At 36.1% G+C, this 25336-nt stretch overlaps 1 protein-coding gene across 1 annotated transcript; it reads left to right on the top strand.

Moving 5' to 3' along the window:
• The first annotated feature begins 454 nt into the window (after nt 1-454).
• aldh1a3 (aldehyde dehydrogenase 1 family, member A3) lies at nt 455-17898 on the top strand. The gene is made up of 13 exons (XM_088921396.1): nt 455-629; nt 1640-1744; nt 2881-3021; nt 6807-6936; nt 8152-8213; nt 11345-11473; nt 11832-11945; nt 12255-12357; nt 12656-12840; nt 14699-14863; nt 15677-15834; nt 16667-16741; nt 17236-17898. The coding sequence occupies exons 1-13, from the start codon at nt 534-536 to the stop codon at nt 17306-17308; spliced, it is 1536 nt and encodes a 511-aa protein (XP_088777522.1). The 5' UTR covers nt 455-533; the 3' UTR covers nt 17309-17898.
• The last annotated feature ends 7438 nt before the right edge of the window (nt 17899-25336 follow it).

The following is a 25336-nucleotide window of genomic DNA, read 5'->3' as shown; positions in this document are numbered from 1 at the left end:
ATAACATTTCATGTTACATTTGACATTACAGGTGACATTTATTGTGAGCTAAGACTTACTTGACCAGGAATCTTTTAAATTTCCCATTTCCTGGAATTGGGCAAGATTAGTCTGCAAATCATTCATAGCTTCATTAGATTTATAATGGATTGTTTATACTCTTTCAAAGTAGGTCTATAAAAGGTGGCAAGAATTAACTTATAAAGTACATCTTCCGTCTTGTTTTTTTGTTGTTGTTGTGTTTTAACCCTTAAAGTGTTAAAAGCATAACTTACCAGTCACGGCTCTAAAAATACCTTTTTAAAAAAACTTCAGACTCCGGAGTCTTAAATATTATATCCAAGTTGTATGAATGAACAACACTCTGAAGGTTATGCTATAGGGGCGGAGTTTTCATGTTCTCAGCAGTTTTCCACTAAGATGGGAGGATCTAAGGTTTCTTATAAAGCTCGTTGGTTGTATTACAAACATCCAGACAACAGCGCGCTGACCCGGAGCAAGCAGATTCATTGCCATCCAGCAACCTTTCACTCATGGCAGCGAACGGGACAGTAGAGAATGGACAACCAGAGAGAAAAAATCCTTCACTTCCCCATCCTATTAAAAATCTAGAAGTGAGATACTCTAAGGTAAGGTGTGTCATATGTTGCCTGTGAACCATCATTTGCTTTGACTATTATTAAGGAGAGAAAAAAAAACGAAATCTCCATTTATGTAATAGGCTATATAATATCAATTATTTTTGGTCATGAAAATATTTTAGCAATTGGTGATCTTTCAGCAAACATTTTACAACTTTGAAAGCGATATAATCTACTATTTAAACTCAGCTATTGGTCGAGTGTTTTTTATTCAAATATCTGATTTCTAGTAGACTTAATCGTGCATAAATGATGTCAACTCATCTCCAGGTACAGTATGGTCAGTATCTTAAAGGTTCTTAAATCACCTCGTATTTTTAATTATTTCCGATGATTGTACCTTAAAATGTCAAAAAGGTTTATATTCTTGCTAATGTCACATTTCTGAAAATATACAATACACCGCTTAACGTGAAAAATCTAATGCCAGCTTGTCCAAGGCTGGTAATGTAAGTATCAAATTAAGCAAATCAGTTGTCTGGCTTCTTGAACGCAGCCGTTTGCAGTATCTGTTTTTAAATTGTTTCTGGAGTATCGGCTATTAATGTTCAGGGTTTTTTTTTCTGGTTTGGAGTCCGACTTGGAGAAAATTTGAACATCCAAACTGTCCGCTTGCTCTGGTTTCCTTCCATGAGCCAAACACAAGCTAACTCGTTTGGTGTCGATTAATTGCCCCGTGTTCGCGCCAGGCAATGGACAAGCGTCCTTTCCTGGTCATCGTTGCTCCCAGTTCCTACCTGGTCAGACTCCGGTTTACCTCGACCCTCCAGGATTGTAGGATTGCTCATTCCTGCTATGTACCGGTTTGCTTTTAACAACTACATATTGTATACTGCGACATGTAATGTTCGGCGACGTTATACTAAATCATGATTAATTTACACGTCTGTATTGTTGGCATGTATTGATTTACATGCAGAAGTCATGCTACAATACTCAAACCTAAAAAAGACAACTTCATATTTTATTAAATAACCTGTTTTTATGTGTTAAATAAGATTTTCATCAATAACGAATGGCATACGTCTGTGAGTGGGAAGAAGTTTGCAACGTACAATCCAGCAACAGGAGCAAAAATATGCGACATCGAAGAAGCCGACCAGGTATGTGAATTTGTCTTAACGATGGTAACAGATTTTAATATTTCTTTTAAAATTTGTTTTTTTTAAAGTAGTATTAGTGTAGAAATCATGATAATTTGCTAAGTACAGGCAAGCTTCTACGTCATAAGTCTATAAATCACACCTGTCTGCTAATACAGAGTACGGTATACTGTATGTAAGATTTCCGTTACTGAGTTAATTACTTAGAATTTTAATTTTTAAATGTTATTTTAAGTTTAAGGATTCATGTTTTTCAATGTTAAAATGCATATTGTGTTAGGAAAGAAAATAATCTGCAATTAAATATTATGTTCAAGAAATGGCCATTGCAATAAAAATAATATAGTAATGAAAACCTGTCAAATTTGTTCTTAAACAGAACAGGTAATGCAGAAAATAACATAATGCATAATAATGTATTTTCTTCCTACAGATACAAAACATGAGAGGAAAAGAAATTGTATTAATAATTATCTGTTACTGCTGCTGATCATTATTCCTCTTACACACATATTTGTGCTTTAAGTTTTTGTGTTGTTATATCATCACTTTTTTTTAGATTTTAGTGACTAAGTTTGTAAATAACATCTCAAGAAGATACCTCGCTGTAAATTCTTGAAATTAATATGACAAACATCATCCTGATCAACATTAAGCAAGTTCTCTGCTATGAAGCAAAATATAATAGTATTAAATAGTATAGCTGCAAAAATATTTTATAAATAGAACAGAAACCATAAGATTATTTTATTCAATTTATTATGTGATTAACACCAATGTCCAGAATTTATTATGTGCAAAAAAAGAGATTGGAACAAAACACAAAACTAACAGGATTTAGATTTTGGCACATCAAGAAAAAAATTAAAGTAATTTAGCATGGAAGCATGGCATTTTTAACATTTTTGTTTTATCATGAATGGGGTTTATCATTAAAAATGCCAGATTTTTTTCTCTTCTGAATATGTAAAATACACCTTTTCCAAATATGCACATATCCAAATAATCTTGCAACACAGCAGTTTAATTCCCCTTAGAATATCCATAGTATTTAAAACAAGCTTTACATACAGTACTATTGACTTAAAGAGACAGTACCTGTCTGAGCGCTGTCCACTGTAACATGTCTTCCACAGGCAGACGTTGATAAAGCAGTGGATGCAGCAAGAGCAGCATGGCAGAGGGGCTCTCCATGGAGAAAGATGGATGTCTCAAGTCGAGGGTGTCTTTTAAACAAACTGGCAGATCTCATTGAAAGGGAGCGGATGGTGTTTGCTGTAAGTTCCTCTTATTGTTATGGTTTTTAAAATTTCTCCCAGTCTTTCTTTCTTTGTTAAAGTGATATGCTTTTTAGCTTTAACACGGGTTGTGTTCATACCTGCAGTTAACATTGTTCAGTTTGTAATAAGCACATTAAAAATAGCACACATCAAGAAGTACAGAAGTGATTCTTCTGAAGGTACTCCATCTATACTTATTAACTCCTAGGTTTTGCTTTTCTGTCAGAATTTTCTGGTAGAATTTTTCTGGTAGTTTTTGTAAAGCATGGCACTACAATTTGCATTCCTTCTTTATTTAACTCTTTATTGTTCTTCCAAAAGGCATTTGCATAAAGTCTTGCATAAAATACCTACTCTGTTACCTGTTAGGACCTCACTGTATGTTTTGTTCTTACACATAACTAAATATAACACATCTTGTAGTGTCACCCAAATGTCCTTTTATACGATAAAACCTATAAGTATATTTTTAATCATCAAAACAAAGGAAAACATCATAAACCATGAAGTAATAATAATTATAATAAACTTTATTTTATATAGCGCTTTAAAGGTGGCTTCTCAAAGCGCTTTACAGAATGACAACAACAATAAATAAAAAGAATACATAAGATAAAAAACAATTACAATATATAGATGAGACCGTGGATGGTGGTACTAAGAAAAGCAGAGGGGTGAAGAATGGAACCAGTTAAGTAAAGGCTTTTCTAAAGAAGAGGGTTTTGCGTCTGGATTCGAAGGAGTTTAGAGAAGGTGACTCTCTGATATCCTTGGGGAGAGAGTTCCAGAGCTTGGGGGCATAAAAGGAGAAGGCCCTGTCACCCATACAATGTAGATGGGCTTGGGGGACAGTAAGGAGAGCAGAATTAGAAGAGCAAAGGTTGCGAGGTGGGGAGTAGGGTGATAATAGTTCAGACAGGTACTGAGGTGCCAAGCCATGCAGAGCCTAATACTGTAGGTGAGCATGAGGATTTTAAAGTCTACATGGAATTTGACTGGAAACCAGTGCAAGGACTCCAGGATAGGAGTAATTGATCATTTGCACTAGACCTGGTCAGGATTCTTGCTGCTGAATTTTGGACATACTGCAGTTTGTTCAAGTCGATTTAGATACCCCAGCAAGTAGAGCATTACAGTAATCAATTCAAGAGAGCACAAATGTGTTGATCAGCTTTTCAGCCACAGTTAGTGATAGCAAAGGGCGTAGTCTGGTGATATTTCTGAGATGAAGTGTTTATTTGAGTCCTTGTCGAACCAGGTCATTGGTCATTAAACTAAAATTTACATAGCAGTATAGAGTGCCTGGCTCACTTTTCATATTTTGTTGTTTTAAACTTTGCGGACATTTTATATTATATACACAACCTGCTCCACACATTCAAAGAAAAAGCATAGAGAAGTAAACAGTTAAAGTGAATGAAAAATGGAAAACCCATGATTACATAAGTATTCCAACACATTTCTGTAACTAACCTAATTTAATTCAGGTCCATTAAATTATTTTAACAAGCCGCATAATTAGTTGAGTGACCTCCTCCATGTGTGCCATAATGGTCAATCACATTATTTTACAATATATACACATAGGTCATCTATGAAAAGCCCCTTAGTCAGGTAGTGAATTTCAACCAAATAATTGTATTAAAAATCCATAGAAGGACTTGAAAACCATTCAACCATAAAGGTCATGGAGCTTTCAGAACAACCAAGGGATAAAATTGTATACATACAATTTAAAACACAGTTCAGGAGAAGGATTTAAAGAAAGATGCTTAATATGGTGAAGACGACCATTAAGAAGTAAAAGACACTTCGAAACACTGCTTAGATCAGACTGTCCCCACAAACTGTCCTATAAAAGTAGACAACAGGTTAGGGATGTATATAGTAAAGAATTGTATCTTTGTACTTATTTTGACAAAATATAATGTTGACATTGCTATAATGCAGTTTTATGTAAATTCTAATTGCAAAGTATCTTTTATTTTTCTTTGATAAATTTGGTGAGTTGTGTATAACAATAAAGATAATTAAAGGATTATCATTCTGGTTTTCAAATGTATAAAACCTGTTAGAATAGCATTAATGGCTAGTGCATTAAAGTGTTTTAGATTGACAATAATATATATACAGTATATATAATGATATTGTTATGTTAGGTATTTGATTGTAGTGATTTTTTAATTCATATTTTTAAAGACAGGTTGGTCTCTATACTGAGTTTGTATAATCACTCAGTATCTCTTTAAAAAAATATATTTTTCATTTTAGTATTGCATATCTCAGTAAACATTCACTTACTCTAAAAATATTTAACCTTGTATTAAAATTATGTTCTTATTACATGCAAATTACTTTCAGATGGTTGTTTTTAAAGCACTATATAAAATAGAGTATTATTGTAAATCCCCGGTTTAACAGACTTTGCCTTACTGGACTACAGATTTAATGCACAAATTCTGTTAAAGGGTAATTTTCTCTTATAAAATCAGAAATATCACACCTTCCCCATAATTAGGAGAAATACACAAATAATAAATCGTGGTAAAAATAAATACTTTACGGGTTTAAAATTCAGAATTATCAGTGGATCCCTATAAGGGGTATGTTATTTTAATAACTATTTAATAATTATTTATGATGGTTGTATTATGTGTTTTCTGTGCTTTAACAACTTTTATATATTATATTCATGATATTACAGAAAAAGCTTGTGTATTTATTATCAAAATGGCACAGGAAAAAAAATATTGACTGTGTTGATTGTTAAAATCACTCTATATCACTCATATTGATTGTTAAAAAATAAGTAAAAAGATTCAAATATATATAAATATATATCATCATGATTTATTAGACATTTGGCAATAAAGCACACTCCTTTACCCTCCTAGTAAATGAAACTGAGAGATTACTGTATTAAAATAACTGTTTAGCTGGTGAATTCTAAAAGCATGTATCTGAATTAAAAGTAGAAAATATATAAGATACAGTAGATATATTTACTGTACTTTTTCTAAAGTACTTTACTGTACTGAACTACTGAATAAATAGATTGACATATTAAGATAAAAAACAGAAACTTGTTTGGCTTAAGTCTTAAACATACATGATATGAAGAATAAGTAAGTATATGTACAGTATATCAGTCTGCAAGAGTGAGTCAGATACTTTACGGCTAATTTACAAAAGTGAGCTGTTCCTCAATTGCAATAGCTAGTTTTCCATTTCTGGGCACACGTTCAAAAGGCTGTTTTCTGCTGCCCTGCTGTCAGGGTATAGCTGCTGCTGATTCTGCTCAGGCTCCTGGATGCTTCAGGAATGTTCTTCCTCAGTTTTTATTTTTATTATTGTTATTGTTTAATTATTATTGTCTGGTGTGGTGGCCATGGTTGTTGTCTCACAGTTCTTGGGACCTAGATTGGATTGCTGCCTGGTGTGTGCTATCTTTGTGGAGTTTATATGTTCTCCCTGTTTTCACTAGGTTCTCCAATTTCTGCCTACAGTTCAAAGACATACTGTTTAGGTTCATTGTCTGTTAATTGTCCACCATATATACTGTAAGTGCATGTGTTTATGTGCTCTAATAAAGACTGGCATCATTCTGGAGTTTTGAGCTCCAATTCCTCTTCATGTTTTCACATTCACAACAGCCCCAATTATACTGAACCCACATTTTTTCACAGGCCAAATGAATGGTATCTTTTATTTTTTAAGAATTCAGAGTATTCTTATTATTCAGAGTTCTTATTTTTAATTTATGTATTTTTAAATTAATGCAGACCTTGGAGACAATGGACACTGGAAAACCCTTCCTGCAATCGTTCTTCATTGACCTTGATGGCTGCATTAAAACTCTGAGATATTATGCTGGCTGGGCTGATAAGATACATGGCAAGACAATGGCAGTGGGTAGGTCTGTAATACTAGGAATGTGTATATATTTTGTGTTAATCAGTTTAACCCATTAACAGCAAATTTCTATTATATAATAATAATAATAATAATAATAATAATAATAATAATAATGAATATTATATTTTATTATTTTTCTTTTAAAGTGAGGAATCTATGACAACTGACTTGATCGTTAGACATGTCTGTCTGCACCTAAGGTTATGGGATCAGTGTAGGCTTGATAAGATTGAATATCAAGACCATATTCAGAATACAGAGAGTTGTGCTGTCTGTTATAGGTGCATAGGTAGATTGGAGATCATCTGGACAAGTTTACCAACTTCCTTTTTATCTTATAAACTTCTGATCATATGATAACCTCACCTGAAATTCTTATTTAGAGGCCATATTTTGTGATGAGTTAATATATGGATAAGAAAATTAGGTGAACTGATAAGAAAAACTTAAGTTATTATAGAAAGTACTTTTTCAATATTTTGAGCTGACTAATTTTTAGTTTCAAAAATTGCTCCTGAATTCAATACTTATTGTAACTTTTAATCACTCTAGATTACTTATAGAAATGGGAAAATACATGTAAATAGTTATTGTGTATAGGTGTCAAAGTGTGTAATCACAGAGAAACAACCACTTTAGGAAGTATATGAAATATTGGATTTCATTCATTATAACATATGCAATAGACAGGTTTTGGGGTCCAGGTAGAAAAGACAATGCAAAATAACTAATGTAATCCAAAAATGTAATAAGTCAATCAGGATGCAACAAACAATTTCTATATACTAGGTGCAATCTTTCTCAACGTTTAATTGTTCTTAATAAAATGCTGTATTTCTCAAATACTTAATGCATGATAAATTAGTGGTGTACAAATGTGACAACAATTTGAATAGAAAAATACTGGTACAATAATATAAGTGGTTTGTGGCTGTTTGCCTTCTCCAGGCTTCAGCCATTTTTAGATTTCCAATTCATTGAAACAGTGAGTTCACAGAGTACTAAAATATGCCGAGATGTTAATTACAAAAAACTAAATTATTACATTAGCATGTGTTTTACTAGTGTGCTTTATCACTTTATCCCATGATATAATTAAGATATTTAAAATTAAATTAGACTTCAGATCACCATAAAGTACCTTGAATCACTTCCAGGTGAATTCTGCATAGAGAAAGAGAAAGTAATGTTTTTCTGTTTTTTTTCTGACAGATGACAACTTTGTGTGCTTCACTAAACATGAACCCATAGGTGTGTGTGGTGCAATCATACCAGTAAGTATAAGTAAAAGATAGTTCAGGTGGGTAGCTGCGTCAGCATGCGTAGGCTGCAAAGGAACAAGTAATAGGTTTATTCCATGCTGAAAAAAAGAAGAAAGAGAACACAACGTTTCGGCCGTGGAGCCTTCTTCAGGTGTGAGAGAGACAGGGCAGTAGGCAAAGGTAAAGTAGCGGGAGAACAAAGGTTGGGAGGGAGGAGGAGTGAGAGGCGGGAGCAGGGGACAGAAAGAGAGGCCAATCAAGAGGTGTGAAGTCAGAATGGGTGCAGAGAGGTGTGAAATGAAACTTCCAATGAATGGAGAAAATTTAAAAGAACAGTAGTCTGTCGTTAAGGGAAGGGAGAAGGTGTGATCCTAGCTGCAGAATAATTTTAGTTTCGGTGGTCTTTCTGATGTATGAGTTTGGAAAACCGTCTTTGAGAACACAGACGGAGAGATTAGAGTGGTCGTGGCCGTCAGAGGTGAAATGAGAAACAATGGGCTTGGAGAGATCTTTAATCTTTACAGCCCTGACGTGTTCTCTGAAACGGTCTCCGAGTCTCCTTCCTGTTTCTCCAATGTAGATGGCTGGGCATTTACTGCAAGAGATACAGTAAATAAGGTTGCTGGAGGTACAAGATGCTGTCTGGGTGATCCGGAATTGTCCTGAGGGGCCTTGAATGAGTGTGGTGGTGGCTGTGTATTTGCAGGTGATACAGCGAGCTCTGTTGCAAGGGAAAGTGCCTGGTGTGGATGGTTGTTGAGGGCGGTCAAGGGAGCTGTGAACAAGGAGGTTACGCAGATTAGGTGGTCGGCGATATGAGATGATAGGGCGATCAGAAAAGAGGGCCCCAATGGAGGGATCATCCTGTAGGATGGAAAAGTTGTGGTTAATGGTCCTGGGGATAGGAAGTGTGTTAGGGTGGTAAGGAAGCACCAGAGTAAGTAAAAGATATCCTTTCTCTGAAGTTGAAGTTGATCAGTGTAGTGGCATATGCCATGACTGTGGATGTAACATGCTTCAGATGAGGTTCTGAGGAAATTAATTTGCTGCATATCACTAGGAACAGGGTGCTTGTGTTTTAGGAACATACAGTAGGTAGTTTCAGGACAGAATTTAAAGCTCAACACATTGGGATGTGGTCTTATTCAGGAGCCACTGGAACTGTATTCCAATTTATAAATATGCTGTGAATTCAGTGTAAAATCTTGCATTATATATGCATTTTATTAATTGCCATTGTGTACAAAAATGCAAGTGCAAATATACGGTAGATCACAATACCAACTTGTTAAAACACATTTGATACAGTGACTATGATCTCACTGTTAACATCTCTTCCTTTTTCCCTTTGTATGAACAATAGGCAGAGTCTGTGAATTCGTTGATCATTGTTCTTTACTTCATTTATTGGCCACTCTTTGATAAGAGTGATGTTATCTAAAAGCACAAGGTCAGGTGTTTCCTTGTACTGCAGATTAACACTGCAGTGTAACAGAATCTTTGGTTTATTAACTGTAAAAGATGCCAGACACTTGACAGGAACATCAAACATACCAGAGGTGGTTTACAAAATGCATAGGCTGAAAAAGCCTACATGCAAAGGAATACTTGTACTGACATAAAGACTTAAGAAGGGGAAACACAGTAAGCTCTTTATATTGAAAATGAAAATTGACAATGATAGATAGATACTTTATTGATCCTGTGAGGGAAATTGCAGTGCAACAGCAGCTTAACACAGACAACACAGCAACAGTGTAACAAGTGATACAATAATAATAATACAATACATACAATACAATCAGCACGGTGAGAAGTGCACTAAGAAGAGTTACTCACAGTCCAGAACACACAAAGAACAAACCAGAACAGAACAGTACGCAAAAAAGTTGTATTGCACAATATAAATATAAATATAAATGTATTGCACAAGTCCCTGGCATATTTTTTGCACAAAAACGGTTGTAAATGGAAAAAAGAAAAAGAACAGATGTAGCAGTTTACTGTTCAGTCCAGAAACAGGTCACTGTCAATGTTGCCTCTGCCCAGACACAAAGTGGATGCGTTGTACAGTCTTATGGCAGAAGGCAAGAATGACCTCCTGTAGTGCTCCCTGTCGCACCGTGGATGGATTAGTCTATTGCTGAACGTGCTCTTCATTTCCACAAGCATGTCATAGAGGGGATGAGAGACATTGTCCATGATGGCCTCTAGTTTGGACACCATTCTCCTCTCAGCCTCTACCTCCAGGGGGTCCAGGCCAGACCCAATGACAGAGCTTGCTCTTCTGATGAGCTTGTTTGGTCTGTTAGAATCTACTGCTTTAATCCTAGAGCCCCAACATACCACCGCGTAGAAAATGGCGCTATAACAATGAGTTCCATTTTAAAATAATAGTCAACAATATAGCAGTCACTCCACGAAACATTTCCATTTGGCAAAATCAGTGTGGCAAATCATTACAAGCCTTTAATTGACTACAGATATTTTCAAAGGTTTTTGTGCTCAGATGGGACCAAATGGAAACCTTTTGGTCTATGATATTGTGTTTGGTTAGATCCAACACTGTACATCTCTCAGGCAACACTATCCCTACAGTTGGTGTTGGCAGCATCATGCTTTGGGAACTGCTCCTCAGCAGGGACTGGAAAGCTTCTTAGGATTCAAGTAAAATGGACAGAGCAAAGTACATGCAGAAACTAGGGGGAAGCCTATTTTAATCTGCTAAAGACTTAAAATTGGGGTGAAAATTCAACTTTCATCATAATAATACACAATGGCCAAAGCTACACTAGAGTAGTTTAGGAATAAAAAATGAAAGTCCTGGACTAGCCTAATTAATGTCCTGATCTGATCTTAATGTCCTGATCTGAATCCTACTGATAATTGGGGAAAAGATCCCCAAGCAGCATGAGACAGCTTGAGCCAATCTGCCAAGGGAAATAGGCAAAAATTATACCAAGCTGGTTGGTCCACCAAGTTGGTAGAGACTTATTCAAAAGACTGGCTCATATAAATACTGTTAAAGTGGCTTCCATCAAAAATTGTTTTCACATGACTAAGTACTTATTTAATTGACATATTTCAGTTTTTCCATCCCTGCTATTGTTCATATTGCAGTAATATATATGGTTTCCATGCAGTGGAATTTCCCTTTATTAATGTTCATCTGGAAGATTGCACCAGCTCTTTGCTGCGGGAACACTGTGGTCATCAAGCCTGCAGAGCAAACTCCGCTCACAGCTCTCCACATGGGTGCATTGGTGAAAGAAGTGAGTCTACTTTATTGTATTAAGCTAAACAGCATTAAGCATTAAACTGTTTATTTTGAAGTATGACTTGGATAGGTTTTTGTTGGAGTGTATTGTAGTCAAAGCCAAGAGGCAGGAAAAGCTAACATAATCCTATGCCTTTATGACAGAGATAGGTTTATCATTAATATTTCTTATAACTTATAACTGCATTAAAAAGTAATTTTAATTTTCTACAGTATATGACCTGTAAATAAATTTGATTTGACAATTATTCATAGTTTTTAACTGATCAGATTGTTTTTTTTAATCACACATTATGACTTCAAAAACCATTACTCAGTTTTAATGATTCACATTTTGTTTTTCTACCAAACAGGCTGGTTTCCCCCCTGGAGTCGTGAATATATTACCAGGATTTGGGCCAACAGCTGGTGCAGCCATATCTAACCATATGGATATCGACAAAGTGGCATTCACTGGATCTACAGAAGTAGGTACATCTTAACAGATAGTATAACAGGCTATTCAAAATATCTATGTTTTATTATCCCAGCTGTGTTTAGGGCATTAGGGCATATTTTAAGTAAATCTCTCTTGCAGAGTGGTTTTATCTCTTGAATAATTGTAATCAGGTGCACGTTTGAATTTGTTTCAGATTTTATTCTTTAATTACTGACAAAATAAAACATATTATGCAGTGATGCCTTTGAAAGTCATGTGGTCACAGAACATTATTTCGTGATTTCTTTAGTGTTGTTTTTAGTATGGGAAGAACTGGAAATAACTGCCTTCATTTCAGGTTGGAAAACTAATCAAAGGAGCAGCTGCTAGAAGTAATTTAAAAAGAGTGACCCTGGAATTAGGAGGGAAAAATCCATGCATTGTCTACGCTGATGCTGATTGTAAGAAATATTCATTTTCCTTTCATTTGAAAGATTTTATTCCAATTTTAGATAAGAAATATACTTTAACATTTTAAAACTGATAAAAACATGGTGATTGTTAAAACCAATTTCTTGCATAAAATGAAAGAAAAACTGTTACCAGAGTAGGCAGATTCAAATTTCATTGATCTGTCTCAAATTAACATCCCCAAAATATCACAGCTACCAACTTCATGATAATAAATCCACTGAAATCTGCAATCAGTTGCAAGTCATTGTTTGAGACCAAGTTGATAATGTACTGGTTCCCCTGCAGTGCAGTTGGCTGTGCAGGAGTCCCAACAGGGTGCATTCTTTAACCAGGGCCAATGTTGCACTGCTGCATCACGAGTCTTTGTTGAAGAGAAGATCTACGAAGAGTTCATCCGTTGTAGCGTAGACAATGCCAAGAAACTTGTTGTTGGGGACCCATTTGATCCTAGAACGTCACATGGACCACAGGTAATTTTGAACATGCAGGCTAAAGGTGGTGGATGTCCTAAGGGAATTTTAAAGACCCCATATCATGTTTGAATGTTTCTTATAGGAAAAATCCCAATACCCATCTCTTGAAAAATGTGGTATGATATTCTGGAGAAACTGTAATTCAGAAACAGTATCTTTAAATTATGCAATAAGACAACAGATATAGTAACATATTCACATCTTTCTAAATGCTTTATTCCTCAAAGGATAACTGAATACTTGGAAACTATTTCTCAGCATTGTAAAAAAAGGAGAAGAAGAATCAAATTCTGTTTGCAAGATAAGTCTACATAATAAATATATTTAGGTCCTGGGTTTGATTGTGGGCAAGCTCTCTTTTGTGAGGAGCATACTCTTCCGGTGTTTTTTCTAGGTAGTTTGGTTTTCTCCCTCCTCCCGAAAACATGATAGTAAGTAATTGCATCTTGGAATTGTCCATTCTATGAGGAGAGGATCTGGACTAGTGTAGCTGATTTATTCTAATTGTCTATAATTACTTAGATGAATTTGAGTTTCTGGGATACAATTCTGAAATATCATTGATTGTTATTTGCCTTGTCTAGGGAACCTACAGATGCATAGATATAGTTTTTCTCAATTCCTTTTTAACATCTTTGGATTCATTTAATCCCACACAAACACATTAAATACATGCGGCTCCTAGAAAGTTTCTTCTGTGGGTGTGGTCAAATATGATGTTCGGGTGCATACGAGCAGCAGTTTAATAAATAAGCGCCAGGCAGCCAGAAACAGGGAGGGAAGGATTTAGCCCTTATATTTTAGCATATTATTACTGTAACTTTGTTTATAGTTTTTAACAATAACTTTAACTAATCATAAAAAAATAGACAATACTCTCTTCCAGTCTGTTAAAATCATTTCCCTTTTTAGTTTTATTTGAAAGTAGAAAAAACAAGGATTTCAAAAATGTTTTTGTTTTCATTTGGATATTATGAGGCTTTTCAATATATTATCTAAATTAAATTATCTTATTCCAAGAAGAAGGAAAAATAAACACCAGCAACAGTGCTATTACAATAAAAAATCTTTAGTTATTGCAAACATTTAAAAACATTTAAATATTATAATTTCTTAGAAATTTAAATTTTATATTCAAATATTAGGTGCATAGTTATGAAAACCATGGTGCTATACCCAAGATAACATGCAAAGTCAGTGCTTCAGCGTAGGAGGGAGTGACGTCTCCTTAAACAGTCATTTTGAACAAAGTAGTGTCCTGCTAAACAACATGTAGTGAATCTATTTTGTGTTAAACTCATTTCTGCACAGAGGCAAGATGTAATTCACAGGATAATTATTAGGCACAAGTACATTCTTAAGACCAAGGGTGATGAACCTTTTTTTAAGTGGAGTACACAAAATCGGGTTTATTTATTATACATAGAGTACCTTGAAAAACCTTGCAATGTTTCCAAATTACATTTTTTAAGTGTAAATAGGTTTGTCCCCATATGTTTCCTAAATCAAACTTTGAATTTCAGTATTGTGTCTCCTTGAAGATGGAAATTAAAGAGAATTGTACTGAATTATCTTCAACATTAGGCTAACATTCCCCCAATTTATGCCAAGTTCTTATTAATTTGTTTCAATAGTATTATATGTATTATGCATTAGCATTACATTTCCTTAGATTTTCCTTATCTTTCTGCATTCCAATAAAGAGTTGCCTTTGTTTTAATATTGGTTTGTTAATTTTCTTTCTAGGACAACCTATACCATTAGTATTACATTATACTCAGTTCTGTTTTACTTTCTTAATATAAGTGCTCAAATGGTAGAAAATGTATTTTTTTCCTCTTTATGTTTATCACAGATTGACCAGAAACAGTTTGATAAAATTATGGAGCTGATAGAGAGTGGGAAGCGAGAAGGTGCTAAGCTGGAGTATGGAGGCTATGCCATTGGAGACAGAGGCCTTTACATTCAGCCTACAATATTTTCAGGAGTTAAAGACCACATGCGCATTGCCAAAGAGGAGGTACTGTATGCTGTTTATTACAAGTGTGTCATGAAACATTTATGTAGTATTTTAGGAAATTAAGTTATCTGATAATAGTAAAAAGCATGCGTTACATCCATAGGACTGGTAAAATAACCAAAGCGTATATATCTTCTTACATCAGATACAGAGATCATGTTATCTCTCCTTTTTAGTAGTTTACTAAAACCCTAATTAAGGAAGAGAAGAGGTGATTGGAACTGTGTGCTTTACAGGGGAAACCTTGCTGACCCTTTTTAAGGACAGAGTGGCTAGAACTTCTATTTTTAGTGAAGATACAGCAAATAGGAGCTGCTGCAAGGGCACAGATGGGGTGGAGGAAGGGAATTGACAACAAAAAGTGCAAGACAGAAATGTTAGGGCAGGCAGTAGTGGACATTAGAGTTTGATCTCCTCCCCAACTTTTGTTTTAAACTCCATTTCAGTAGTTTAGTCAAACTCCAAGGCAGAGAAGATGTGTGATTCAAATAGAGAGCTTTATTGGAGTTACCAACCTGACTGAGTAGATCAACAAGTCTGTAATGATGGTTGTCATAAACATCCAAAGAAACAAAAGGGACCCTGTAATGCTGATGTTGAATTTATAATCTACCAAAACTGAAGATAAAATACAAATGAGGGTACAGTTAACAGATCAAATACAAATAAAATAAATATAGAGAGAAATAAAAGGTTGAAAGACTTTTTGATAGCATTTCCAAATCAACCGGACACAGAGAATAGGGTTTGTGTTTTGGTTGCCACTGCTCTCCAGCTCCTAAGCAGCACTGTGCATGATTTTTTATTTTGCAGATCTTTGGGCCAGTACAGTGCATATTTGAATTTAAAAGCCAAGAGGAAGTCATTGAAAGAGCCAACAGCACTGAGTATGGTTTGGCTGCTGCTGTATTCACTAGAAGTATGGATAAAGCACTGACTCTGTCTTCAACACTGCAGTCAGGTACCATTTGGTAGGTTTAAGACTACATTTTAAATCTTACTGATCTATCATGTAAATATATCCAATAAGTTTCTAGTTTTCAGAAATAAGAAAAAAAGTGTTAAATAATGTATTGCCTACCACTATCATGGTCTATAAGAGATATGAATTTTGATTATAGTAGGATCTCGACATTCATGAGGGTTCAGTACATGTAACCAATGTGAATAGCCAAATTTACATATAACCAAGTGATCCTCTATACCATTGCATAATGTACTACAATATATTGTATAGTGTGCATGGTTAAAAGACAAGTAACCCTGCCTTATATGATAATTAAAGTATTAATGCATTAGTTTTACGTTAATGAACATAACAATGATCAAATATACAATAGCAATCACAAACTCCCACTAATCAGCTAAAATAAAACAACACAGATCCCTCCTCTGTGTCCAATGGATGTCTGCACTTTCTCTCTGCCTTTATGATTAGCATGCTACACTGTATTGAAAAGGGTGATTAAACTGACAGTGAGCCTGACATTTCTCATACTGCCAACACAGAACCGGGAGCATTTGTTATAAAACAAAAACAAGATCATGATGAGATGGGGTCACTGGGTCATGATTACATGGTCAGGGGGCAGCAAGAGACTCACTTACTACTGTAGCTAGATTCATCTCATGATCCTAGTCAGCAGTGCAGCTCTGTTCTTACATCCAAGATCCCATCAGCCAGACTGAATCGAGAATAAATTTGCGAATGTTAAATTTGCATATGTCTGATGAGGAAAGTGTTGAATGTGTGTAGTTAACTTAATTACTGAAATGATTCTGATCTGTCCTGTTGTCTTACAGGGTGAACTGTTATAATGCTCTTCATGCTCAAGCTCCATTTGGTGGCTATAAAATGTCAGGAAATGGCCGGGAACTGTAAGATCATATTGCTTTAATTTTCAAACATTTGGTTAATTCATAACTTCATAACATAATCCATTCATAATTCATAACATAATATACTATGTCAGGCAATCTGTTTTACATTGGATTCTAACATCATCCACTCTTTAAATTTACCTCTTACTGTTTCAGTAATGTTGTTACTAAGTTGCTACTGAATTGGAATTAAGTTGCTCTTCACACCCTTACATTTGCAAATGTGAAATACATACATCAATATGTAGACATTCATTCATTATAAATAATTCTTAATATTCTTGTATCTAAGAAATATGTCCTGTTGTTACTCTGTTTACAGTCATTCACTACATGGCTGTCCAGTGCATGTTCTTTGATATTAAAATTTCCATTTACTATATGTGTAGAATACACTAATAATTGACTAATGAATACACTAATATGAAAAGAGAATAAAAATCTTTTTATTTTAAAAACCACTAGGAATATTTTCTTTTTTTTCTTTTTAGTGGTGAATATGCCCTCGCAGAATACTCAGAGGTCAAAGCAGTCACCATCAAACTGACAGAAAAGCTCTCCTAAAAGAAGAATGGCTAGAATGATGGGAGAAAAAACTACTGATGTTCCAATCTGCTTTGGAATATGGACACATGGAATACCAATCTGACTGACACAATAGCAGTATGTTAAGAAAATAGATTTCCAAGTTTTGGAAATCATGAAGGTTGTATGATAACAGGTTATCTATTACCAGAGCAGTGTTCTTGATTTCAAACACATAGGCTCATGAGACTTTATTTTTGTATATAAAATGTATATACCCTGGAAGGGTGACCTGAACTGAGATATACTTTTAACATTTACTTGGTTATTTTGAGGAATGTCAGGGCTGACTTTTAAAGTAATCGTTCTTTATCTTTATATAAGACACAGGAGCATACAGTAACTGTGATTACTACTGTAATCAAAAGCACCATGTGCCGCCTTCACGGGGATTCTTTTCTTTAATCTAGGTATTCCAGTGTAAATGCTATGGAACTGTTTTTTTCATTATATAAATTCTTATTTTGTACAGAATGTATTTTAATTTATCTCAATTTACTGTAACCAATCAGTACCCTCTTTAAAAATATTGACAAGAATCAAGAAGTAAAAATGCCTGAAAACTCGCATTATAGGACTGGTCCATTTTTAACATTTTAGCACCAAATAGAATTCCTCTTTAATCAGTGTGATACAGCCCAGCATCAGCTGATCAGCAAATTTTCCATCCTGGTGACCCAGATATGTAACCTGTTTAATTTAAGTAATGCATTTAAAGATAGATTTAACAATTATCTTAATTCTTAATTCTGTTATCTGGCCTCTTCCTCTCTCCTGTGCATGATTTATCCCCTTTTCTCCACTACTCATTACATCCATTGCTCATAACCACTTCACCCTACTGAGGTGACAAAATGAAACCTAACAAACATCATAAGGTGCCAGGTAGTACTGTAGTCTTATGTGTTACTTCAGGTCATTGGTCCAGTGAAGAGTAGTCTAATAACACACCCAGGATATAATTTACATATAAATTAATCTAGTCAGTACCAGGGCTACAAGTTATTTTTGGTCTGTTTCGATTTTTAAGTAAACTTTCATTGTACAGGTGACATCTAGTGGTTGAACTGTGCAACCACCCTTTGTGATAGTCAGGGTGGTTTTAGTTGGGTTTTGATATTTTGCCATGGAGTGTAGTGAGATGTTTTTTTCTGTGCCCCATATTATCACTTTCAGAAGTATTTGTCCATGTTTTAATATGTGTATATTTTTATGTACAAGGATATTACAACATTAACTGCACAGTTTATTAGTTTTTTCCGACATCAGCCTTCTTCTTCCTGCTGGAAGAGGTGTTAGTGGGGCCAGCACCCTGCGGTCCATGTAGGTCCTAATGCTCCTGTATAGTGACGGGGACACTATACTGTAAACAGGCGTCGTCCTTCGGATGAGACGTAAAACTGAGGTCCTGACTCTCTGTGGTCATTAAAAATCCCAGGGCATTTCTCAAAAAGAGTAGGGGTGTAACCCCGGTGTCCTGGGCAAATTTCCCATTGGCCCTTACCAATCATGGCCTCCTAATAATCCCCATCTATAAATTGGCTTCATTATTCTGCTCTCCTCCCCACTGATAGCTGATGTGTGGTGAGCGTTCTGGTGCACTAGGGCTGCCGTCGCATCATCCAGGTGGATACTGCACATTGGTGGTGGTGGAGGGGAGTCCCCATTACCTGTAAAGTGCTTTGAGTGGATTGTCCAGAAAAGCTCTAATTAAGTGTAAGCAATTATTATTATTATCAATATTAAACAAGGGATTTTATGTGCTTAGTTCCACCTCAACATGCCAAAAGGATGATGGTAGCAGCAGTGGGACAATGACACTAGTGAAAAATAAAGTTCAAGTTGAGAACTTTTTTTCTCCATTTCTTCTCTTATATTTTCTTTTGATAAAATAAACTATATTAAACTAAATAAAATGAAGCTATGGAAGTGGCCATAACATAAGCTGTAGCTACAGACAAAAAAACCCCACAAGAACCCAGTCAGGTGGAGTGCTATTGCAATTACAAAAATATGTCAGGAACATCAGTGGTAGAGAATAAAAGCACATTTCAAAGCGCTAAAAGGGGCACCCATGCAATATAAGACATTTTATAGGCACTTTATATTTAAATGTTTATTATTAATTATAAGTATTATTATTAAGCCAAGAAACCGGTTTACTTGATTACAGAAGGGATATGGATGCGGGAGAACAACAAGGAAAAGAGAGTGGGCTATATAAGAATATTTTTCAAATAAAGAACGAATTTTAAATCTGGAGAAAAGTGTAAGCTTGTTATGTTGCGGCTGGATACAGCAGCGCAGGTGGTGATTTGTCAGAACTCATTTGCAAGAGACCAGAGAGTGAAAACTGAAAGACAATAATGAAATAATTGAGTACTAGCATGTGGGGCTTAATCAGTCCTGGCCAGTCAATAATGGGAAAGAAAAAAAATTGGAGAGGCGCAACAATCCCAGGAGAAGCTGACATACTACATCCCTGGCAAAAAGGGGCTGCTGCACAGCCTATCGGTCAGAATAAAGGAGAAACTGGATAGTGAGACCCCTGAAAAGGGAACCAAATGGGCTTGAAGCGCAGCCCTCTAGAGTGCCAGGGCTGAAGGTTGGCAAGTTCAAGGGGCAAAGAGTAGATGCGGAATGGACTGCAGGCTTGAATCTGAGGCTGCTGTGTTGGGTGATGTGGTGAGCAGGCAAGGAGCTGAGACTCCTACGCTGGGTGATTCTAGAGCTGGGGCTGCTGCAATGGGTGCCACCGAGAGCTGCGCAGAGCAGAGCATTGGCAAGATGAAACCTAATGGTGAGCCTTCCGAGAAGGGAGCCGGACATATTCAAAGCCCTGTCTTGAGGCTGCAGTGCTTGCTGCACAGAACAAAGTGCTGGCTTGAAGGCGAAAACTGCTTAGCAGAGTGAAGTGCTGTCTCGAAGCCGAAATTGCTGCCAAACACAGTCCGTCAGTCAGAAACAGGGAGCCTCGGGTATAGGTGAAACCGAATGGTGAGCCTCCTAAGAAGGGAGTCGGATGCATATAAGGGCAGAAAACTGCTGCACAGCCGGTGGGTTGGAAAAGAAAGGGAGCCTAAGGTACAGGAAAAACTGAATACCAACCCTCCAGAAAAAGGGGATCAAACAGGTTTGTAGAGCTGGCTTGAGGCTGTAACTTCTGTGCTGAGTGAAGTGCTGTCTTGCTCAGTATAGATATGTGAAGATTGAAAGCAGTACGGCCAGTGAGGAAAAGCAGCACATTGACTCTAAACAGAAAAAAGGAACTTGAATAATAAGTAGGAAATTGCTAATGTACATGGATCTGGTCAGAGCAGCAAACCCTACTCTGGAAAACCATGAGCCCTCATGACAATGTGATGGTTTTCCAGGGCAACCGCTAGGCAAAGGACACTGTGAAAGAATGAAGACTAATTAAACTAGAATTCACTTGTGACCATGAAGATTTGAGGTATTATGCTTTTACTGCAGTCATAATTTTTCACTGCCTACAACTGTCATTGTACTCAAGGCTGTGGACCTCGATCCGTGTTGATTGGAGGTGGTGCAGAATGTGGATGACTCCCTGGAGGTGGCATACAGTACCCTGTTTTGCTGTCTTTTAGCCACTACTGAAGTATTAAACCAATTCTTATTTAACATTTTTATTTAACAAAAATGTTTTGACCACAGTTTTATAAGGCAGTGTTTTAGATACATGTTCTCTAAATGGTCAAATAGGAAAAGTTTGAAAATACACTTTCTACATAATAAACATTCCTATTCCTTGAATTTAAAACCAAAACAAAATTATGTTTAGCGACACCACACAGCACCAAACATGCTTAATTTACTTGTAATTTCAGCAGTACCTAACAAAAAAGAAATGCTAGAAATATTTTAGATGTTTTTGGCTAATATGGAGTCATGTGGGTAACTTTTAGACCACAGTTTTACCAGGCAGAGATGTAGATGAATGTTCTCTAAAAGCTCCAGCCATAACTCAAATGTCAAAAATGAAAGATTTGAAAACATACTTTCTACATGGTAAACTCTCTTAATTATTGCATTTAAAACCAAAACAAAATCCTTAACCATAAATAGCATAAAACATTTTTTTATTACATAATTTTAGCATTAAGTAAACAAATGAAGAAATTCTGGAAACCCTTTCACCGCTGACATACTATATTTAAAAAGCTTTAAAATTGTGACTTTAAATGTGTTTGGCTGATTTGGAGTGATTTGGGTAACTTTTTGGCCAATGTCTTAGCAGGTATTGTAGATGAATGTTCTCTAAAAGCCCCAGCTAAGAATAGGGTTTGAACAACACCTAGACATTTCATGATGCATTTGCTGTGTTTTAGGATGCATGTGAAATGCAGGAAAAGTGTTGGTTTGTTGTTTCCTCAAAAAAGAAACTTGGCCCAATTTTGCAGTTTTTGCTGACCCACGCACATGCCAGTCAAAAATAGTTAAAAATGAAAGGTTTGAAAAAAAAATCAAGTTTGAAAACATACTGTCTACATTCTATACTTTCTTATTTTTTCCATTTAAAACCAAAATAAAATAAATACCTTTAGACAAGCTTTAGTGGTATCTGTAATGTCCTATACACATCATGCCATGTTGCATCTATTCAGTAACTGACTTTATTCTGTTGCTGTCTTTGCTTAATACTGTATACTCCCAACGGAAACCCAAGAGGATCATTTACTGTATGTTAACTCATATCCTTACATTTCGGCTGTATCGCATTTTTTTGACAAACTGAAGCACACATGCAAATGAACAGCTTTTGAATTAAAGGAAATAGGAACACTTAAGCCATTATATTCCAATGGCAGATACAGGAACAAACAATAAAAATAAAATAACATAATAATAATTAACAAATAATAATAACTTTGAACTACATCCAAAATATAACATGACTGTTCTGTGACATTACCTAGTACACAGTGAAAACAACATCAAACGTGTCAAAAATTGCTCTACTTTTAATCCCCTTCACAAGCATATGTTGATATTGAAAAAAAAAAACATTTATTATTTAGAGATTTAGTCTTTCCGGGGCTTTAACAGTTCTCCCTGACCTCTTGAGAGGCACATTATCTGGTATCCGACAGGGCTCTTGACAATTCATTTTGACCGTAACTTCATCCTCGGATTCCGTCTGTCTTGTTAGGTGAGTCTGATATTTGGGCCCTCTTGGCCACCCTGTAGAACCTAGTCAGGAGTTTTTTGGAACTGTGTGTGATTTCTTCTCTCAACTGCTCATCCATCTGTTAGTAGTGCATAAGATCTTGCACCCACTTCTTGAAGCACAGTGCCCATTCGATTCCATTCTCTCTGCTCTGCATTGAACAACCTGACTTTGTCCTCCGCTTTCAGTGGATTTGTTCGAGCAAGAATTAGAGTTAGGTTAAGAACAACACATAGACATTTTGGAATGCATTGGTTGCAGTTTAGGGTGCCTTTGAAATGCTGGAAGAGTGTTGTTTCTTTGTTTCATTGAGAAAGAAACTTGGCCCAATTTTGTTATTTTTACTAAGCCACGCTCTTATCAAATAGTGTCCGAGCTAGGAATAGGGATAGGTTGAAAACAACACCTAGACATTTTGGAATGCCTTGGATGTGTTTGAGGATGTATTTGAAATGCTAGAAGAGTGTTGTTTCGTTGTTTGTTTGAGAAAGAAATTTGGACCAATTTTGGGATTTTTGCTAAGCCGCGCGCCTGTCAAATAGTGTCCGAGCTAGGGTTAGGGTTAGGTTGAAAACAACACCTAGAAATTTTGGAATGCCTTAGATGTGTTTTAGGGTGAATTTGAAATACTGGAAGAGTGTTGCTTCGTTGTTTCCTTGAGAAATAAAATTTTCCAAATTTTGAGATTTTTACTAAGCCGCGCGCCTGTTAAATAGTGTCCGAGCTAGGGTTAGGGTTAGGTAGAAAACAACACCTAGACATTTTGGAATGCCTTGGATGTGTTTTAGGGTGTATTTGAAATGCTGGAAGAGCGTTGTTTCGTTGTTTCTTTGAGAAAGAAATTTGGCCCAATTTTTTATTTTTGCTAAGACACGCACCTGTCAAATTGTGTCCGAGCTAGGGTTAGGGTTAGGTTGAAAACAACACCTAGACATTTTGGAATGCCTTGGCTGTGTTTTAGGTTGCATTTGAAATTGTGGAAGAATGTTGTGTCTTTGAGAAAGAAATTTGACTCAATTTTGTGATTTTTGTTAAGCCGCTCGCCTGTCAAATAGGGTCTGAGCTAGGGTTTGGGTTAGGTTGAAAACAACACCTGGACATTTTGGAATGCCTTGGATGCTTTTAAGAGTGTATTTGAAATGCTGGAAGAGTGTTGTTTCGTTGTATCTTTGAGAAAGAAATTTGGCACAATTTTGAGATTTTGGCTAAGCCGCGCGCCTGTCAAATAGTGTCCGAGCTAGGGTTAAGGTTAGGTAGAAAACAACACCTAGACATTTTGGAATGCCTTGGATGTGTTTTAGGGTGTATTTGAAATGCTGGAAGAGTGTTGCTTCGTTGTTTCTTTGAGAAATAAATTTTTCCGAATTTTGAGATTTTTGCTAAACCGCGCGCCTGTCAAATAGTGTCCGAGCTAGGGTTAGGGTTAGGTTGAAAACAACACCTAGACATTTTGGAATGCCTTGGATGTGTTTTAGGGTGTATTTGAAATACTGGAAAAGTGTTGCTTCGTTGTTTCTTTGAGAAATAAAATTTTCCAAATTTTGAGATCTTTGCTAAGCCGCACGCCTGTTAAATAGTGTCCGAGCTAGGGTTAGGGTTAGGTAGAAAACAACACCTAGACATTTTGGAATGCCTTGGATGTGTTTTAGGGTGTATTTGAAATGCTGGAAGAGCGTTGCTTCGTTGTTTCTTTGAGAAATAAATTTTCCCGAATTTTGAGATTTTTGCTAAGCTGCGCGCCTGCCATATAGTGTTCGAGCTAGGGTTAGGGTTAAGTTGAAAACAACACCTAGACATTTAGAATTTCTTGGATTTGTTTTAGTTTGTATTTGAAATACTGGAAGAGTGTTGTTTCGTTGTTTCTTTGAGAAAGAAATTTGGCCCAATTTTGAGATTTTTGCTAAGCCGCGCGCCTGTCAAACAGTGTCCGAGCTAGGGTTAGGGTTAGGTTGAAAACAACACCTAGACATTTTGGAATGCCTTGGATGTGTTTTAGGGTGTATTTGAAATGTTGGAGGAGTGTTGCTTCGTTGTTTCTTTGAGAAAGAAATCTGGCCCAAGTTTGGGATTTTTGCTAAGCTGCGCGCCTGTCAAATAGTGTCCGAGTTAGGGTTAGGGTTAAGTTGAAAACAACACCTAGACATTTGGAATTTCTTGGATTTGTTTTAGGGTGTATTTGAAATACTGGAAGAGTGTTGTTTCGTTGTTTCTTTGAGAAAGAAATTTGGCCCAATTTTGGGATTTTTGATAAGCCGCGCGCTTGTCAAATAGTGTCCGAGCTAGGGTTAGGGTTAGGTTGAAAACAACACCTGGACATTTTGGAATGCCTTGGATGCTTTTAAGAGTGTATTTGAAATGCTGGAAGAGTATTGTTTCGTTGTTTCATTGAGAAATAAATTTTTCCAAATTTGAGATTTTTGCTAAGCCGGGTGCCTGTCAAATAGTGTCCGAGCTAGGGATAGGGTTAGGTTGAAAACAACACCTAGACATTTTGGAATGACTTGGATGTGTTTTAGGGTGTATTTGAAATGCTGGAACAGTGTTGTATCGTTGTTTCTTTGAGAAATAAAATTTTCCAAATTTTGAGATCTTTGCTAAGCCGCGCGCCTGTTAAATAGTGTCCGAGCTAGGGTTAGGGTTAGGTAGAAAACAACACCTAGACATTTTGGAATGCCTTGGATGTGTTTTAGGGTGTATTTGAAATGCTGGAAGAGCGTTGCTTCGTTGTTTCTTTGAGAAATGAATTTTCCCGAATTTTGAGATTTTTGCTAAGCTGCGCGCCTGCCATATAGTGTTCGAGCTTGGGTTAGGGTTAGGTT

Source organism: Atractosteus spatula, chromosome 7, assembly GCF_055471065.1.
Source record: "Atractosteus spatula isolate fAtrSpa1 chromosome 7, fAtrSpa1.hap1, whole genome shotgun sequence".
NCBI classification, from domain to species: Eukaryota; Metazoa; Chordata; class Actinopteri; order Semionotiformes; family Lepisosteidae; genus Atractosteus; species Atractosteus spatula.
The sequence above is the reverse complement of the archived record's forward strand: the minus strand, read 5'-3'. Positions and strand labels throughout refer to the sequence as shown.

Coding starts and splice junctions, on each gene's coding strand:
- aldh1a3 (XM_088921396.1), top strand. CDS start 534: ATGGCAGCGAACGGGACAGTAGAGAATGGACAACCAGAGAGAAAAAAT. Junction 6,937..8,151: donor TGGCAAGACAATGGCAGTGG/GTAGGTCTGTAA, acceptor TTTTTCTGACAG/ATGACAACTTTGTGTGCTTC. Junction 12,841..14,698: donor GAACGTCACATGGACCACAG/GTAATTTTGAAC, acceptor TGTTTATCACAG/ATTGACCAGAAACAGTTTGA.